We start from the raw sequence: 20,785 nt of genomic DNA, 5'->3' as shown, positions 1-20,785 counted from the left end.
TCTAGTCTTGAAAAAACTCTTACATTATGCGTAAATTAGATCACCTGCAAATTATCTCTGCCTGGTATTGAACAGCATTTTATCCTATAGAATAAAAGAGAACGTCCACATCATGTATTTTCTACCAATCACAAAGAAGAGGAAGCTCAACTTGTTTAGTGCAAAAAAACACAACAATTCTGTATAATGATGAATATTTATAACTTGAAAAAAAAAACATTCTGTGTTAGCCCATGGTCAGAAAGTATGTATAATAACGTAAACAAATCAAGGATGAAAAAAAAATCATGTTATTTTTAATTAACTACACTTTGACCCGTGCGGGCACGGGTTGACATTGCATATGATACATGATCGGACATTTACGAAAAGGCTACATCGACACATCGTATTGTTGACATTTACATTACCAAGCTTTAAGCCTAAAATAATGCTATTAATTTCACTACACTCTGCCTAGTTAGAATAATTGAACTGTTTCAAGACAAGACTTAACCACAGTTAAAGGCCTCCCATATACCCGTAATGTAGCAAAAAATTGTAGAACGCTCCGAAACGATTTTGGACAAAATTACCGAACTGCATTGAAAATAACATTAAATTATTCATAACAAACCATGTAATGAGCATGCGCAAAATTGTAAAATTCAAAAAATCCAGATGATTTCCGGATTTTTGTTCAAAAATTTTGTTGATTATTAATTAGCGAAGCTTGATTGAGAAAAAATAGAAAAATAAAAACAAACTGTTAATCTACAGGTACCAATGATGTTTGAAATATATAAAACAAAACACAGTACTTTTCTGATTTCTCGGTATTAAAGCCCAAAAATTCGAGTCAATTATTTCAATATAGTAGTATAGATTCTTGATAATTTTCTGAAGATAAAACCTACTGTGGAATCTGGAAGATTGTAAAAATTATCATATCAAAAGACATTATACTTTTAATTGTGTATTGTATTGTATAAAAATGTAATTTACGTGGCAACAACATAGAACCTTTTATAAATATAAAAATAAAGAAACTGTAACAGATGTGCATGTACTTTGAAGCAATTTTATTTTAGAACTAAAGTTAGGAATGGTGGATAAGTTTTGAATAGCAAAATGACTATTTTTCTGTGTGTCCATGAAGGAGTGGTTTGTACATGTATGCCTTGCAATTATTGCTGGTCAAATTCAGGTGGTGGCCGTACTTAACATTCAACTCACAGTCTTGACATCTAAATACATCAATACATAGAGCATAAATAGTTTGGAGACTGGCTATATATAGGATCTCTCATGATTTGCTATAATATATGATTTTTGTCCAACGAATTGTGTGTTTTCTATCCCCGAGCCTTGGCATTGAGGATAGAAAACACACAACATCTTCAAAATTAAAAACAAGAGTTTTCTTGGATTTTTGTAAAGTGTAAAAAAAAAGTAACAAACGAGTTATTCTTCTCTCTTCCCAAATGCCTTTAAAATATACATGTATAAAAATAATTAAATAATTTTTAATTTTTAACGCTATATATTGACTCAAATATAACTCTTATTCTGTAGACATAAGACAAATCTAAAAGTCAAAGTAAGATAATGTTATTAATAAAAAAAAAAACACCCCCAGGACTAGTTGTTTTACTGATTAAACAAATAATACTGATTAAATAAATGAAGTTTGCAGCAAATAAATAAACTTAATCGCCAATTAAAAAAACCAAAAAATCTACCAGACTTGATAGGCATAAAAGTGTAAACTGCTTCAATTTTAATAGAATTTTATTCAAATTTACTTTAAGGGTTGTGAAGTTATCCTTTTTTTTATAGATTTTTTGAGGTTTAGCAACGAATAAATTTTCAAAATCATTTATATTTATGTTACTGCTATTATTGTTTGAAATTTTCGATTTACCTCAATATGTAATTACACCTACTTCTTCATTCCATATTCTATAGAGAAAAAGTTAAAACTCTTGTGACTTCTATTGCTAACATCATGGTTCCTTATCATTAAATAGTAGTCAGGCGTGATTTTTCTTCACATTTCAATCATATACATAGACTTATACATGCTTTATATATTTGACGGAATCATTTTCACGATGTACAAAAATGCTTAACAAGTACGTACTCTGATGCGATTCGCTCTGTTTTCCCCCTTTTCACGACGATTTTCAGTTCCACAGATTAACATCTCTACAGAAGGGGGCGTGGTCCCAATCTGTCACCAGTCTTTCAGCATTATGTTGACACACGCTGCAACTAGCTAATAAATTGAGAAGAGTTTCATGGGTAATATAATAAAACAAATGATATTTCTCTGCAAACATCGTCCAACGTTCTATGTCCCTTGTTAACGAAGACTAAACCATCACAAGTCAAAAATCATGGAATCAAGTCCTTCCACAATGCTTAACACATGGGGACCGGACAGACAAGGTAACAAAGATTTAATGATTTTAATTCTCAGAAGCCAATTTTGTATGTAAATATTAGCTTTTTATTCTTCTTACTTTTGAATAAGAAAAACTTAAGTTTTAACAAAGTTGTTTTTTTTTAATTTTTAGTATGACTTTTATATGAAAGATTGTCTATTAACAGTATGGTTAACATACAGAGGCATAAAAAGTCTAAGTATAGATATACTTATTAAGAACTTTTTAAATACAATGCAAGGCATTTTACTAGGAAAGATGCAGAGGTTTTCAGCTGCTGTTTACCAAGGTAATAATAGTGTGATTATCTACCAACACAACCGTATTACGTCAGTGGGAATCTGAAATAAGAACAATCATAATTTTTAGATAAACTAAAAACAATATAATAATACAAATTATCGTCATACCACCTCAACGAAATGTTTATATTAAGTATATATTCTTATGAATTTTTATGAGTTATATTATTTTCGATTAATATACTAATATAAAGTTAGGACCTGTACAATAGAACAGTAAGAGGAAATACAAATGCCAAAAAAATATTTTGTATATTCAAGGCATACATATGATTACAATAACTTGGGGGAATAGAATGATATCTTGAATTTTAGAAAAAACAAAAATTACCTAAAAATAAAACTTATTTATGAAAATCTATACCTAAACTGGTGTGCTTTTAGAAATGAATGGCAATTTTAATTGCATTGGGTTTTTTTCAATAAGGTTTGTTTTCAAAATACAATGTGCATCTTAATTTGGCATCTCGTCTCTAAACTTATGAAGTACTGTAGAATATGCATGAAATTATTAATATGATGTTTTTGATATATCATTTTTAATTCATAACTCTGATAAAGTAAAATGAAATTAAAATTAAATGGTGAAATCAGAATATATAAAAGTTATATATTAGATCTTTTCAGTAAAAAACTTTAATCTACTAGTGATAGAAAAACACAATTACATGTACTTTTAGTATTTCAATATTCAAGTGAAGAAAAAAAAAATAGGTTTATTGAAATCAAGATCACATTCAAAACGAATACTCTCTGCACATGTTGGTTTTTTAAAGGAACCAACCATCTTATCTTGAATATAGATTTAGACAGAGAGATGTAAAATTTTGATGAATAATTTTTTGAATAAAAATTTGAAATCCTATAATGTACTGCTGGGATGTGTACCAAGTTTTCTATTATATATGGTATGTATTCGGTTGATAACCGATAAATCATCTGCTTCAATGTCATCTTAACAGCAGACCTATAGCTATTAGAGTTTTGTTACACAATAACAAATTTTAAAAGACACGAACGAAGCTGAATCCATCACTTTTGAAGACATGGGTAAATAAAAAGAGACTTGAGAGGGTTCGATGGTTGTGGCCATTTTTAGACTGTATTGATCTCCTTTAGAAAAAGAGTTCCATTTTAACAAATAGAAAAAATCCCTAATTTTAAAAGGAAAATATATGGATTTGTTTTTTATTTAATAATAGTTTAAGGTTAAATAAAACATACATTTTTTTAGTAGATCTGATGGTGAATTTGCTGGCCGTCGAGCCTCCTTAATATTTAATGGCGACCGTTGTTATTTATATCCTTTCTTCTCTGTAAATGTCTTTAAAATTGTAGAAAACATCCGCAACATATCATTAAATAGATAATTAGGAACATTGCTTTTATGTATATTTGAAACAATAAATAAGATACATGTTGATTTATTTAAATTTCAAATGTATACAATATGCATATCATTTATGCAATAAATCGTTCATATTTTTTTTTCTAAAATCTTAATCAAACTATGCTATATCAAGAACACATAACACTATCTAAAAGGCAAAATATTCATATCGTCATACGTACGTATAAGTATCACATTCGTCATTTACAAAATTATGCTCAACGTTTGTAGTGAGAAAGTGAACCCTGTTTACAAACATGCAAATGGAAAACGTTTCTTGCGAAACATAAATAGTTACAACATTAAATTCCGTATTTAAAGTAATATTGAATATGGTAGATAATGTATTTTCACATGGCCTATTGGTTCTATGGACAAAAAATTAATATTTTTTCAATGTTTTGTGTTATTTCATATTTGCTTTCAACTATTACAGGTAACCGGTTTATTGAACGATTGACAACTACGGTCTTTATTGCTTTGTTTGTTGCGGGCTACTTCATATTCTCTTGAGTTTGTTAGTTGTGCTTTTTGTCGCTCATTGTAATAAGCAATACATTTTATCTTTGCTGGTTTTTGAATTGAATTTTTTTTCCTTTCTTTTTTTGTTGCTAATAAAAGAGTATTATCACCTCTTGTTTAGGAGGCTGGATTGTCAACAGATTAACCATCAGATCTGCTTTAATTTTTGAGCATGATAATTTTGGCCATAGACTATCATTTAGTAAAGAAAAATTCCAATTATTTTGGCTTTATGATTTGAACTTTTTTCATATTTTCATACAGAACTCTCTGTCTAACGGAGGTTGATATAGCCTGAAAATGGCTCCAACCATCCAACACTCCTTAAAGTAATGGGTTTTTTTCTTTTCTTTTTTTATACCAAAGACAGGGAGAGATAATATTTTTGCCGTTATTTGCTGGTTGTTACAAGTTATTTGTTTTATTGCGCTGTTCGTAGCTAATTGATCCTGATAATTCTATCTATTCTGTTTTGCCCTGTATATGGCTGATGTAACATAGATACAAGTAATGATTTATTTGAATTGTTTGTTGCTAATTTTAAAAATTATGTTTATTACCCTGTTGTTTCAAAGGTAATACGTTTGTTACGCTGTGCTTTAAAAGTGATATATTTGTTATTTAAAAGTAATATATTTATTGTATTGTTGTTATTTTAAAGTGATACATTTATTGTTCTCTTATTTGAAAGTTAATTGTTTGTTGTTTTATAATTTAAAAGTACGAAATGTATTGTGCTTTTATTTAAAACTAACAGGTTTATTGGGCTGCGATGTTTATTTTGTGTTATTTAAAGGTAAAATGTTAACTGTACTATAATTAAAAATCAAATGGCTATTGTGTTAGTTGTAACCAATTGTTAAAAGTATTGCATGTATTTCGCTTTTTGTTGCTTATCAATTGTTGACTTCACTTCCGCCCTGTTTGTTGTTTAATACCTACTGTTAATTTGCGCTGCTTAATATTAAATTGTAAGTAAATCTACAGCACTGCTGGTTGAATGTTTATTAGAGATACAATGTATTTTATTGCAGCTTGTGTGGTTTTGTATTTTTAAGGGGGGGGGGGTTGGTAAAAGGGTTTACAATTGACTTTTTTGATACACCAAGATGTGCATGTTTTGCACAATTTGTTTCTTTTTTTAAGAGACGTTGTTGTATTGTTTTGTTTCTTTAAACTATATTTTTGCTTTCTTATTTTTCATGTTTTGTTCAATTTGAAATTTATAATAGGTAGTGCACACTTTTTTTTCATTTTTACAAAAGTATAACTCATTTCTTTTATTAATTAGCAGCATTTGTTGAGTAAAATTCATATCAAAAAAAGTAATCTTTACAACACTTAGAGTTACTGATGGCGATAAAAAGAAAAACTAATTTGTGAGATGAATACTAAGAAATCGGAACAAAACTATGTCACCGAGGGAAAACTATCTAAGATGACAACAGATCCATTTGTATGTAATGACAAATGTTTTCTCGTAAAAAACTGATCACCTTCTTTTACCAGATCTTCATTTCTTTATTAACGAAATGAAATGAAATTCAACACATACAATTAACGGAGCAAATTTAATCAGGAATTGGTCCCCGCTACCTCGATCATTACCGCTGTGTTCCACTCACTACTTCATTTAAGCGCTCAGACTAAAATATATTCCAGTAATTTTAGCGCCAAACCTCCCTAGACGTTTGACGGCAATCGGCTTTTATTTCCCACCATATTTCGCTATCATCGATCTATGGGCCCGACTGTAGTACTCCAGTGTTATCATCAATTTAGCGCCACTATGCACGCGCTTCAATCACATGCACATCAAAAGTGTAATTTGTTATTTGGGAGTTGAAGACAAAAATGTCAAAATGATAAACAGTGATATTAATTTGCAGTAGTAAGTGACCTTTTCCGTTGCCTTGGTTTTCGTTATTTGAACTGAATGGCCTTTATTCTTGTGGGTCATCAGTGGAAAAGATAAACTTCTCTAATGCCTCGTAATCTTAATGAAACCATCAAACTGAACATTTTATGTTCTCCTACTTTCGCATAGCGTAAATATTATTATTTCCATGGGTTTGTTCTCTGTCACTTGCATGTATGAATTAAAAAGTTGTTGACTTACAGTGACAAACAAATGAAAATATTATGTAATTTTTATTTTTTTTTAACGAAGGTTATTGAAGTGTACTGTAGAGCACATTTTATTTACAGGACAAATATTAGAGCATTCGGTGGTAAAAAAAAAAATACTTGCATGTACCATACGTTGGCCATCAATGTAGTACGACTGTGTATCTTAAAGATATTTGGCAAATAAAAAAATATAATGATTTAGGGTTAAATGTCTTTTATCAAAGTGCCATAAAATAAACAATTTGTTTATTCAGTTCTGTAGAGCTTAAACGAGTTTCAAGTCGCTTTATCAATTTTAGCGTATTTGTAAACATTTGATTTATATTTTGATTCCTCTATTGTAAGAGAACCAAATATAGTAGCTAAAAGGGGAACATTCATGACCACTTATCTAAAATATATTTCATTGAAATACAGTTTGAAATATTTGATTTCACTGTTGATTCACTAATTCATGCAGGAAATGAAAATAAAATTCTGTGAATTGCATGTTTGAATGATTTTCGTAATTCTACTATGTTTTTTCGATTTCTTATTACAGAGATATAAAACAAAATCAACATTCAAACATCATATTACAGAGATATAAAACAAAATCAACATTCAAACATCTTATTACAGAGATATAAAACAAAATCAACATTCAAACATAGAACTTTCAATAATATTTTGCTGAATATTAAAGTATTTTTGTACAGAAATTTTAAGACGCTCTAACATAAAATATCTACGAATGCTTATAATGTTAAGTTATTTTAGTACAACTATTTTCAATTGCTCAATTAAAGTTCCGACAGATAATTTTTCTGTTAATTTGTGGCAAAATTTATCATCTAAATTGGAATTTTCATTTTGATAAAACTTAATCTATTAAAAATTGAAGAGATTATGCTGTAATCCCTATAATGAATGCCTTTCGTGGTTTGATTGATTTGTTCGTGTGAAAATGACCTCCTAATTTGTTATAATCACTTTATATTAGACACAGTACAATTGTTATCATTGAGACATTATATAACCCACTAATACACCGATTTCATTTTAGATACATTATGTCTTACAACTTAACAAAAACATCATAGATAATTCGAATATTAATTCTTTCAAGCGAATATAATTATACCTTTATAACAGATATTCTATTGTTGTAATAAAGTAAACAAATTGGTGCATGGTACACCTACATTGAAACCTTTCTGACATTTACAACCAGTATTAGAATAGTAATCTGAAACAGAACTTTTTTGTCAGAACTTTGGCTTGGTCTAAATGAATAATATTATGTTGCAATGTTAGGTGTAGAGGTCGAAAACTCACATTATAAAAATAGGTTCCTTAATTGAAGTTTATCATAAAATGCCCCTAACAGTGTATTTTGAATAGTATGCCGACACAAGGATAAAGTTTTGACCCCCCCTCAAATAATAATTTTTATTTAAAATACTTTGTCGGTGATAACATGATTTTAGCGCTTGTAAAGTAATTATTTATATTACGGAACTAAAAAACTAATAGCATGATTGTATTTAAAATAAGTACCACTGTTGTGGCGATAATTAGACGTTACTATGGAACATGTTCATTATAGATATATAAGTTTATAATCTATAGGTATTGTATCTATATTATTATATTTTCAACCTGAATAACATTTTAAATCATAATTATACTTAACACAACAAGGTCCTTTTCTAGATTTTTTAGTATGTTGCTTATTAGTCCCCTACCGGTTTTCACCGGGGAGTGGACTATAGCTTTCCTCTGCGTCCGTCAGTCCGTCTGTCTGTCCGTCCGTCCTTCCGTCTGTCTGTCCCACTTCAGTTTTTCACACTTTTTTCTTTATGCGTTTGGGGAATAATATGAAATTTGCTGAACAGCTTCAAGATCAAGTTTACACTTTTGTAGCGTCTGGTTAACATATTTTCGAGAAAATTAATTTCTTATATTCCAATTTTTTAATGTTCGGGTTCGTTATCGGGTTCGGTATGTATTGAATAAACGAGGAAATTATGTAGTCAGTAATAATATTACTTGGACCATTTTTTTTATTGTTTCTAACAAACAAATACGTTCTGTAAAATAGTTTCAAGCATTGTGTTGTAAATTTAATCGACAGGGTGTTTTGCATTATTACAATCGGGTTGGTCTGTTGATTCGGGGTACAGAAGACGGTAAAAAATGATATGCATTGTTTTCACAAATTTTTACAAACCGGTAGGGGACGTGTATTGCTTATGCAATACTCTCAGAGTGCTTGTTTGCATTAACATTTTCCTCAATTACCCGATATGTATACTCATTGGGAAAGGATAAGCAATGTACTTGTGTACCTTTTACCTATGTTTCGTACAATTTCAGATGTGTTCTCCTCTGATGGCTGCTCTAATACAGAAAGCAAGGCTGAGATAGGGCTCCCGTACAAAGAGCACCAGGCTTGTGATCGTCAGTCTACAATTTGTGATCGCAAGTCTCCTTCATCCAAGCATTCTTTGTCCTCTCCTGTGGCAGACAACGAGGTGGGAACGGTGGTTCTGTTCGGGGTCCCCATTGTCTGCCTGTATGTCGAGAACAGGGAGCGGCTTTGTCTGGCGCAGATCTCCAACACACTGCTCAGAAACTTCAGTTATAACGAGATCCACAACCGCCGAGTGGCGCTGGGAATCACGTGCCTTCAATGCACGCCTGTCCAGCTCGAGATATTGCGACGAACGGGCGCCATGCCGGTATCGTCAAGACGCTGTGGACTGATCACCAAGCGAGAGGCAGAGAGGCTGGTCAAGTCCTTCCTAGAAGAAATCCCTCCGCCGAAACTCCCAGAAAACTTTTCTTTTAAGGTACATCATTCGTGTGGATGGGGTTGCCAGGGCTTGTTTCTACCCTCCAGATACAATAGTTCGCGGGCTAAATGTATCAAGTGCACCTTCTGTAATTCGTTCTTTTCGCCCAACAAGTTCATCTTCCACTACCACAAGACGTCATCATCCAGCTTCCGTCACCCTGACGCAGCAAACTTCAACTCATGGCGACGTCATCTTCACCTGAACGAGCCCTCGCCCTCAGATTCCCTTCAGCACGCGTGGGAAGACGTCAAGTCCATGTTTAACGGAGGATGCCGGAAGCGCTCCTCTCAACCGAGCATGGGTCCTGCATCTTCACCGACCACTGCGCCACTTCCTGTTGGGCCGTTAACCCAGAGTCCATTCGACCATCCACAGACAATGCCAACAGGGGTGAACCAGTTTAATAGCTACATTGGACCCACCGTCATAGAACCGGAGCAGACAGACAGACAAATCGCCCATCCGTCGTTCCAGTCCAATTTTCCCGGCAACATGATTGGTTCTTACGGGGACATCCTGCGCTCCCTCAGCATGCATTACACCCCCTGGTGGAAGTCGATGTACCTGACCGGGCAGCCCTACCCACACTGTAACTCTGTCCCCCTCCCCATCAACATGCCGTGCATCAACTACCCTTCCATGATCCTCTCCTCCAGCGATTCCAACAGGTCTTCCACGAGGGAGGGGGACCTCAAATTTGAAACTTCCGGTCACATGAGGAGCGTTCGGGGTGAGAACAAAAAACAAATCAAGCAGCCGTCGGCAGACCCTCCATCAAGTACATTGACCAGGGACGTGAACCAGTTTATTGAAGCAGAGGCGACTAGTCCGACTAAATCCAAAGGGGAGGACGACAGACCTTTTAACTACAAACCTTACGTAAGTCTTACATAATTTTAAATTTACCTAACGTAGGATTATCTTCTATCTAACGTAAGATTTACTTCTATCTAACGTAAGATTTACTTCTATTTAACGTAAGATTTACTTCTATCTAACGTAAGATTTACTTCTATTTAACGTAAGATTTACTTCTATTTAACGTAAGATTTACTTCTATTTAACGTAAGATTTACTTCTATCTAACGTCAATCATCGTTTATCTACTGTATGATTTATATTTTCTATCGGCTCCATAATGAAAGATGTCTAGGCTGACTCACACTATCTTACGTAAGATTTACACTCTCTTTAGTAAAATTTTCATTTATATAACGTGAGATTTAAACCTATCTATATGCAGTTAGATAAGTTCTCTAAAAATTTCAAGTAGTGTTTTTCATATTTTGAATAATGTCTCGATAGGTTTTTTTAGGGAGGTGGGGGTTGTACGTTGTAAAATTGAAGATGCTTTTCTCCTACCAATAACAATAAAGTGTGTGCTCGTTTGAGTTAATGAATACCGAACAATGAAAATAAACTGATTAAATAGATTGATGTTACAATCATTTATTTCTTCTGTCTTAAAGTAATTTCAATAATTATCTTCTTTTGTCATCAATTCATGACATTTTTTCTAAACCTAATTTGTAATACATACTGGTAAGGAAAAATGTCATTTCCATAAAATGTTCAGTAGGTTTTTACTGGTGAATTACAACGCATAAACATTCCCCAATATGACGGCAACTCTTAGTTATCGCTGCTTCGGTTTGTTTAATTTCAGCTTTCGTCTGGTAGTTCTTATATGCCTTGGCAATTAAGTTAGATCTGATATCTTTGTCCAAATATAAAATCAAGACACAATAAGAGAAACATGAAATTCGCCCTAATCATTCTTGGTCACCAGATCCCGTACCCGAAGCTAAAACTTATTAAATTAAAATAGGAAACAGAATACCTCAAACTTTCCCCGATAAATAAAAGTAGAGTCGAAAGCTAATTTAATCAATTTTTACGAGTAATAACAAAAGGCTGGTATCATTATTCGCCTTCATCTGGTGTATTCAATTTCAAGATGAAGATGAATTTCCTGCATCAAACAGCGATTACTCTCACTGGTCACGTGATCGGGGAGCCAGCGACGAACGCCATATTTCAATTAATAACTTTCTTTGTGGAGGGTATAAATAAATCGGATTGATTTTGAGAACGCTTCCGAATGTAAGAATTAAAAGTGTCCGTTGTCTTGGTTATATGATAGTTCTCACCTAATCACACCTGATGGAACATTGTCACAGATCTAGTACTAACTTCCTCTCCCTCCGCCTTAAACAGGTGCTTGTTTATCCACGGAGGGGGCGGTTTAATTATTTGGTTTCAACTTTAAAATGAATTGTCAAAATTTTAAAGATTCTTTTCCGGCAGTTTAAGCAGCAACACAATGAACTGAACATAGTCTATCATAGTTGGGTTTTTAATTTTACGCCATTGGTAAATGTCAATTTTTTCAATCAGGACAAAATTTTGCTCATTACGTTTTGCAGATTCCTTTCGAAAGAAAAGTTAAAGAGGAGCAAGACAAACCAGGAAAGAATCTGGATACAAACAAGTCAATCACTGTTTCGGGTAATTATTATTCTTTTGTGTAGCTATTTCTCCGACATACTTTTAATATGTTCCATATATTTGTCCACCCGGATAATATAAAACCATCAGATTTATTTGAAAATTTTATATGCGATTTCTGAAGCTATCAACTACTATTTGATAAAGAAAAATTTCATATATTTTAATATAAAATTTCATCATTTTCTATTATTTTTATAGGAGATCAATATTGTCTAAAATGGCAGCCACCCCCTAGCCCCCTTTTTTGCAATGAAATATAACGAGAAAAAACCATCAGACTTTGTTGGCTAACCTTCTGAGAATGTTTTTCTTTTATATACAGAGGACGCAAAAGAGCTCTACTCCAGCGACTCCATGGATATATCAGCCTACTCCATCGGTAATGACCCGCGAAATGTTCCCTATAATAACTCTATACCAGATGTAAATGCCTGGGCATGTATTTTCATGATTTGTATTGACCTGGTATAATTCTCGTGTTTTGTAGACCAGCTCAGAGAACTACTGCTAAAGTCCAGGACGGACAAGTGCGGAGCATCAGACTGAGGGAACCCCCGTCATCCCCGGACTTCTCCAGTGGTGACTGCTGGTAGCGGGAAATCCGTTAGCTTTATTTGTGTTTTCCAATTTTCTACCTTTACACTTCTAGAAGTCTCCTCGGACAGATTAAGCGGAATAACATTACTCCAGAAATGTTCATTTCCCCGTAAAAATATTAATTTGTTACTATGTGCCGCAAGGCCTGTCATAGGGGAATTGTTCCCATTTATGAAATAAATAACATAATTGATTTCTGTAGAAAATTGGATAATGTACAATGTCTTTCCCAGATACCCTTTTAACGCGTTTTAATAATTAATTGTATTACAACATTGACAAATGATTATGCCGTGCGCTCCTCGACTATGCTGACTGCACGATGAGAGTTAATATTTGTTAAATTGTCTAATGGTTTTAGTGTTTATTAAATAGATTTCTCATTGAGATCATTGAGCTTTGATCCCTGGAGTTTTTATTAAATTCGTTGAATATTGATACGAACAGTAGGGGTATTTATTAATAGACGTAGCCAGCGACAGTTTGTGATGCGGAGAGACAGGGAGCATGGTCTTTAGTTACAGTTTCGCTCAACGTTCACTTTGGGCAAGGTAGAAGGATCTGCCGGACTTCGTTGTAACATCATTGATACATAGCTAATTTCACAAACTTGCTTTGATACTTGGAAATATGCGGTGTACCATTTCAATGCTAGAGCAATATTTTTTTTACTGTAGACCTTATAGTATAGTTATGCTTGCTTTTAAAGTCTTTACATATTGTTTAATTAATTTGTACTTCATAAATGGTTTTTAAAAATATATTTTGAATACCAAAGATTATATAAGCCAATCTAGTGTCAATCTACTCGTTAACAGAATTGCTCTTAATTGTTAAAATTTGAAAGATCATGCACTCGAATAATTGTTGTGGGCGAACTCAGGACAAAAATATATCGTCGTCCACGTTAAATGTCAAAATAGAGAAAATTACTCAGTTCATTCCTAGGTGTTAAAAAAAAGAAATGTCTGTAGGTATGCAGGTCAAGACAGTCTGAGCATGTCACACGTAACAATGATAGACACAAAGTATGAGCATGTCACACGTAGCAATGGTAGAGACAAAGTATTAGCGTGTCACATGAGCAATGGTAGAGACAAAGTATTAGCATGTCACACGTAGCAATGGTAGGGACAAAGTACTAGCGTGTCACACGTAGCAATGGTAGAGACAATGTACTAGCGTGTCACACGTAGCAATGGTAGAGACAAAGTATTAGCATGTCACACATACATGTAGCAATGGTAGAGACAAAGTATGAGCGTGTCACACGTAGCAATGGTAGAGACAAAGTATTAGCATGTCACACATAGCAATGGTAGAGACAAAGTATTAGCATGTCACACATAGCAATGGTAGAGACAAAGTATTAGCATGTCACACATAGCAATGGTAGGGACAAAGTATGTGCGTGTCACACGTAGCAATGGTAGAGAAAAGACAAAGTATAAGCATGTCACACGTAGCAATGGTAGAGACAAAGTATTAGCGTGTCACACGTAGCAATGATAGAGACAAAGTATTAGAGTGTCACACAAACCAATGGTAGACACAAAGTTTGAACATGTCACACGTAGCAAGTGTAGAGACAAAGTATGAATATGTCACACGTAGCGTAGTAGAGTCAAAGTGTGAACATGTCACACGTAACAATGGTAGAGACAAAGTATGAATATGTCACACGTAGTAATGGTAGAGACAAAGTACGAGTTGTCACGTAGCAATGGTAGAGACAAAGTATGAGCTTGTCACACCTAGCAATGGTAGAGACAAAGTATTAGCTGCAACAAGTTGCTGTCCTTTAAAAAAGGACTACAATACGTGGACCATTTGCATGTGTTTCCAACGAAAACGTGAAAGCCTTAAGGTGTCATAACTGTATTTCAAAACATGGCTGAGCCAAAATAATTCCCGAATTTTCCTTTGAATTCGGAGCGTTTCCGCACGCGACAGGAGCTGAATTTTTTATGAGATGAAAAACAATGTGTAAGAGGTCTAACTATCTCATTTTTGTAATAATGCGAGGCCATTTGAATATTTGATGCGTGTTGTTTCCTTAGGGGATGAAAAGGCCCGGGCTTGATTTTCAAGCACATGTGTAACTTCGAGGTAAACAAAGTCTCACGCCTTGCTGGATGCACGTGTGTATTTTGCTAGAAAATTGTAAATGAATCGTTGTTTAAAATGATGTCAAGAGGATTTTTTCCAGAAGTTCGTTTTGAATTTTTAATCTGTATGTTAAGTTGTGCAATTTTGGTAAGAATATATAATAAAATTTAATACTGTAGTGACACCTTAAGATTATCAGATTTCCACCGACTCTAGCCCTCTGCTTTTAACCACTAAATTTGTACGTTGTATTACGTATACATGCATGTATATATAGCCCTGACTTTTTATCTCAGAATTTAAAGGATTCATACTTCTAAAATAATTATGATCTATCTAAGTATGAATGAAGTTTGCATGTATAGGACCAGGCATTCGGTGAATTCTACTATTTGCGCACACATTACGATTCGCACTACTTTTTGCTAACTATGCAGTGACAGCTTTGTGTAAATTAAAAATTTCATATTTTGATGCATTTTTCTTGAGATTTTAATTTTTATACAGTGACATAATTATTGAATCATACTTAAATGCTTAAAAATGAAATCGGGAAGTTCTCTAGCCTCGCCTACTATAAAAGTAAAGTTAAGTGACATGTGTATTCGGAAAAGAACAAAACATTGCAAATTATGCTAGTTGATGCATGTTGTAGTTTCAACTTAACATTAACTTATTTCATAATAATGATAGTTCATATCACATGCCAATAATTTCCTTAAACGTATACTTTGTTTCTGTACTGTTTACCGACAACTTTACAAATACAGCGCCTTTGAACTTATGTATGCATATGGCACGGAATCCCGATCCCGATTTAGATAAACGTGTGCTAACCTGGTTCCTTGAGCTACCCATTACGCACAGGAACCAGGCTAGCTCATGCGCAGACTGAATTTTCCCCATAGCATCCGGTTTAACCTCGCTTATATATTTTCTGCGTGGACCTCAGGGTCCACGCAATAATGTAGCCCTCTCCGATTTTAAAAATTTTATATCTGATGTTTACTGGAGATGGCTACAATTCCACAGGATCTCCGTAATGGTGCAAAATTAATTTTTTAATGCGGCTGACTTCGGTTTAAAAAGATCGATTTTATATTTGACTTCCTTTAGATAAAATGATTTTTTAATTCAGGTTGAACAAATTAACCGTATATAAACCAAAACCAGATAAAACACATCAGCATGTTTACCAGTCGTCTTTTTCAGCAGCCATGACAGTTCTCGCGTGATTTTATGGGATGTACGCTTGGAGTTTTGATGGGCTTGTTAACGTGAATGTCAGTGTAAATAATCGATCTTACCTCGTTATATCACTAAAACATCATTTAAGGAAATGGTATATAATGGAAAATTCATATTTACCGCGTTAATTATGTTTAAAATAGGGGAATTCCTATATTCAGTTCAAGATCCGCTCCTGATTTCTCATTGGCTGTCCCAAAATAAAACCGGTCAAGGTCAGTAAACATGGCGGACAAATTCAACTTTCGTTGTTGACATACACGAAAAATAACCGATATATTGACTATACTTGATATTTTTGGATTAATTTATGCCATAGACATCTACAATGTTTGAGTTCAGGTAAGAAATGCAAATGTTATTGTCATTTATGTACGATTTGAGACGAAATCGTTGCGGGAGTGAATCACTCCCGCACTTGCACCATTACGGAGATCCTATGGAGTTGTAGCCCTCTCCCCCCCCCCCCCCCAAAAAAAAAAAAAAATCGGGAGAGGGGTACATTATTGCAGCTAACAAAGTATAAGCATGTCACACGTGATTACAATATTTATTTTTTTAATAATGTGTTTGAATACATCCCCAGAATTAAATACAACCATACTGTATCGATCGTGTAGCTTTTTGCATGGCACCAATAACAAACAACAATAAAAAAAAAACAAGCTTTATCTAAAGACTATAAAGGATTCAGTGAGAAACACAGTGTTTGTAATTTTCCTCAATGCTTAATATATTGTGTTGATCCCTAATGATGGATAAGAATCTAACGATTTCGTTTAATATACATGTATATAGGCTCTTATATAATGTAAAAACAGCGGCTGATCGATTTGGGAAAGACTGGCCACTTACTGTCACGTGCACGTCAATATAATGATGTACTTCTAGCCACTAAAATGACTATATTTTACGTGATTTTTTGAATATCTTTACATTATATTCTAATAATGTTTTAATTTACTTAAAACAAAATCTCTTCTAGCTTATTGTCTGTATATAATAAATAATCCTTACACGTGACAAAACTCAGCAACTCAGTACCTCCATTGAGTCTACAAACAAATTCTGTTTTATGTCCACATTACTTTATTGTTTTTCTATAAAATTTGAATTCATCAACAGTAACAACACTTGGGTTGTAAAATTACAATCAATTGTATCCTCTGTAACATGAATTGTTTTACTGTATTGAATTCCCAATGCGCGTTGTATCCAGCACCCTCGATTAAACACGTTTCAACTTCATTTCAACTTTTTTCAGCGAATATTTTTCAGAATCTTTCCACGTAAACCACACGATTCCATCACTGTTGCTAGATTGTGTCTGAGTGTACCAACCCTTGTGATAGACGCCATTAAGATTGCTGAGGTAACAAGAATCGAACCACCAACCCGCCCTGTTCTCTGCCGCGCAATTGCGCATGTTCAGATCGTTATCTGTGTCTTCTGTGCTAAACTTCATCCCATTGTGGTATCCTAAAGAATCGCCGGCGTTTCCACTGTATCCAGCAACGCGAAGCGTGTACTGATTGGTGTGATCTTCTAATTCGAATCCCGAGTATTCCGCCCACCCGGACTTCCCTTCCCAGTCTTCTAGAGTAATTAACAAACCGTATTTCCTCTGGTTTGTGATTTGGTAAATTAATTCGTTGCCGAGCCAAAAGTCGCCGTAAAGACTACCAAATCCAAACTTATATTCTAACCAGTTTCTGTCGAAATTCTGAAGCCCGTCCTGTCGTCTTTGAATCACCAGTAGGCTTCCCTGGGAGAAATCACAGTAGACATTGAAAGGGTCCCGAGATCCGGTGGGCTGGATTCTGTACACACCGCTTGAAGAATGACCAGAAGTGAAAACATCGTCGCAGTCTGAAAAAAGAATTTACAAATAAAATATATTACAGCGTATCTATTGTATGTAGCCTGGTCACATATATTACAGCGTATCTATTGTATGTAGCCTGGTCACATATATTACAGCGTATCTATTGTACGTAGCCTGGTCACATATATTACAGCGTATCTATTGTACGTAGCCTGGTCACAAGGGCTAATGAAGCCCTTGACTGCAAAGCTATTTGAGTGTACTCATATTGTAATTGCTTATTATTAAAACCGCCTAAGCCCCTGTGAATCAAGAAAATGATGAAATATTGAAGTAAAGGACGTCATGACGTCATAGATCAGGAATCCCGAGTTACCTGATGGCATGGTCCGGTTGGATGCCGGGGTTTCTGTAGCCCTGTTGATTGAAATGGACCGCGTCGATACCATTTTCTCTACCACTTTCTCTAAAGAACTAGCATTCAGTTTGTATGCCTGTAGCTGTTCTTTGATGTCACGGAAATCCTTGGTCATCGTTTTGAATTCAGCCTGCAATTGCTCATCCTTTCTGCTTGATACTATTTGTTTTAGGGTGTCGAAATTTGAATGAAGTATTCGGATAGATTGTGAGCTGTGTTCGAGTGAGGATTTGAAGTTCTCCACTGTTTTCTTTAGCATCTCAGTGGTATCCTGGATATGGTTCGTCAAGTTTGTGACGTCGTTGTGGTCTTTCTTAAGGTATGCAATTTCTTTGTGAATATCAAAAATATCTCTCTTGATCATTATCCACTCCGATCTTAGATCACTGACCGAGGCTCTGATCGTGTTCATTGTCACCTGACCACTGTCACTCAGCGCCCTTTCGTGTTTGATCCTTGACTTCCGGCCACCTCTCTTGATGAACTTGTTCTCTAATTGTATCAAACGTCCCGTTAAATTGTTCAGTTGTAATTGTTGTTCCTCACACAGCTTAGAATCATTTTTAGTCGAGTTTTCTTTGAATTCTTTCAGTTTTGATTTGATTAACTCTAATTCCAGTACATGAGTTCTGTTTTGAAGACACTTCAGTTCGTGCAAGTCTGTGTGCTTCAGTTTCAGTATTTCCAAGTCTACGTAAGACGTCAGGTTTGAGATTTTAAATTCAACAACTTGAAGTTTGTTTAAGACATCTCTATCCGGGTACCACACGCTGAATTTGTATGAACAAGACTCCGCGCGGGTACATACGAACAGACCTAGCAACAACACACATGTTGCATGGATTCCGGATGACCAGGCAGCCATTTTGGCTTTCTCCGTCGTTAGAAAATCATTTCTCTTGTACCGTTATGCGTTGTTACCGTGGCCGGAACATCATTTTGCCTTGGCGCTGCAAAACATTATCAAGGCTCATGAATCAATCACTTCTCCTAATATCAATTCCTCAATTTTAACGGGAAGAATTTTGCATCATTTTGGCGGTCGATAGTCTATAATGTCGAGCGGGGTAATGGCCCAGCTATAGATTTTCTCGGAAGGTACTTTAAGATTCCAAAGTCACGCAGGCAAATTTGATAGTCCTTGATATCAAATGCATTGACTCTGATAATTTTTGCAATTGTTTGGGGTTGATAAAATATTCAACAGACTTTCTCTCTGGTTTGCTGGGTTTTATTTTAGTCTTGAGATCGGAGTTGATGTATGTTGGTAACTACATTCTAATCAGCAGTCTTTGTGGTCGGTACGAGATACTGCACGTGTTAATGTAGCACTGTGATTCTGCTAATGCTCTATGAGCATGCACGTGACCTAAATTACCGAAAAGATGGAGACCAGAATAAATACACACTGTTCCGCTTACATATAAAATGTAGTATTTGAAGTTGAGCACCAGCCAAATGATCGGGATCTACATTCTAAGTTTTTGGTATTTTTTTTTTTTGGCGACCAGGTGTGACTCAGATAAAATTTTAGTCGACATTTTTTATGAATTAGGATTACGTAAGAAAACAGTCTGGACGTCACTGCGTGTGTGCACTCATATAAGATCATATACGAGTACATGTATACATTGTTTCTTTTAAGGTAACTCCGTACCTATAAAACCATGGGTTCAAAATTAAAAACATAACTTTTTTTAACTTAGTTGACTTTAATTTCATCAAAAAATCAATAAAATATATATGTATCCATACTATTTAAGATGTAAGGTAATAAAAACCAAAGGCTGAAATTATCATCTGAAAATCACACTTTTTTTTGTTTAAAAATTAAATATAAGTGGATGGATACTTGTTTGTACATTGTATATTTAAATTTTATTGCTTACTTTGCCAGAAAACTAAAATTAATTAAAAAAAAAAAAAAAATTGTTCACATTAGAAAAATTATAGCATTTAGGTATATCACTCAGAGAAAAGTAGAAAAGAGTTATTTTCCTTTGTTATTATTGAATTATGTCGAATACAAGGATGAAAAACGCTTATTAAATATCTGCAAGTAAACAATGATTTGAGTTTTTGATGTGCACCTATCATAACATAAAAATTACAAATCTACTTGCAAGAATTTTAATGAATTCATGGTTTATGTAAAATGTATGACGTCACAGGAGGGTGGATTTACTTTAATAAACATAGGTCATACATGTAGTTGCATCTCAACAAACCTGTTAAAAATAGAATTTATCCTTTCTTTAATGTTATAGATTTTCTCATTGCTATTTTTGTGATGATGTACATTTATGATTGCATACAACTTTAAAACATTATGCATGTTTTAGATGTAAAAGAATTATAGTGAATGTCTGGTTTAGGCTTCATTTATTTTCATTGTTTGCATATTTTTCTCAAGAAATAGATATAGCAACGTGGTATTCATTTCACCTTTTTTTGAGAAATAGATTTT

The 20,785-nt window shown here is 34.1% G+C and overlaps 2 protein-coding genes across 2 annotated transcripts; one reads left to right on the top strand and one right to left on the bottom strand.

The window, feature by feature from the left end:
- The first annotated feature begins 2,306 nt into the window (after positions 1-2,306).
- Positions 2,307-13,110, top strand: LOC128177873 (SKI family transcriptional corepressor 1 homolog-B-like). Its single transcript, XM_052844772.1, has 5 exons — positions 2,307-2,430; positions 9,129-10,489; positions 12,037-12,118; positions 12,444-12,500; positions 12,609-13,110. Exons 1-5 carry the CDS (start codon positions 2,379-2,381, stop codon positions 12,665-12,667), a joined length of 1,611 nt encoding a protein of 536 aa, XP_052700732.1. The 5' UTR covers positions 2,307-2,378; the 3' UTR covers positions 12,668-13,110.
- A 3,519-nt stretch (positions 13,111-16,629) lies between these two features.
- On the bottom strand, positions 16,630-19,499 carry LOC128176797 (angiopoietin-related protein 7-like). Its single transcript, XM_052843345.1, has 2 exons — positions 18,277-19,499; positions 16,630-17,944 (listed from the first exon to the last, which is right to left on the bottom strand). The coding sequence occupies exons 1-2, from the start codon at positions 19,181-19,183 to the stop codon at positions 17,304-17,306; spliced, it is 1,548 nt and encodes a 515-aa protein (XP_052699305.1). The 5' UTR covers positions 19,184-19,499; the 3' UTR covers positions 16,630-17,303.
- Positions 19,500-20,785: the final 1,286 nt, after the last annotated feature.

Source organism: Crassostrea angulata, chromosome 3 (assembly GCF_025612915.1).
Source record: "Crassostrea angulata isolate pt1a10 chromosome 3, ASM2561291v2, whole genome shotgun sequence".
Taxonomy (NCBI): Eukaryota; Metazoa; Mollusca; class Bivalvia; order Ostreida; family Ostreidae; genus Magallana; species Magallana angulata.
The sequence above is the reverse complement of the archived record's forward strand: the minus strand, read 5'-3'. Positions and strand labels throughout refer to the sequence as shown.

Coding starts and splice junctions, on each gene's coding strand:
- LOC128177873 (XM_052844772.1), top strand. CDS start 2,379: ATGGAATCAAGTCCTTCCACAATGCTTAACACATGGGGACCGGACAGA. Junction 2,431..9,128: donor ATGGGGACCGGACAGACAAG/GTAACAAAGATT, acceptor GTACAATTTCAG/ATGTGTTCTCCTCTGATGGC. Junction 12,119..12,443: donor CAAGTCAATCACTGTTTCGG/GTAATTATTATT, acceptor TTTTATATACAG/AGGACGCAAAAGAGCTCTAC.
- LOC128176797 (XM_052843345.1), bottom strand. CDS start 19,183: ATGGCTGCCTGGTCATCCGGAATCCATGCAACATGTGTGTTGTTGCTA. Junction 17,945..18,276: donor CAACCGGACCATGCCATCAG/GTAACTCGGGAT, acceptor TTCTTTTTTCAG/ACTGCGACGATGTTTTCACT.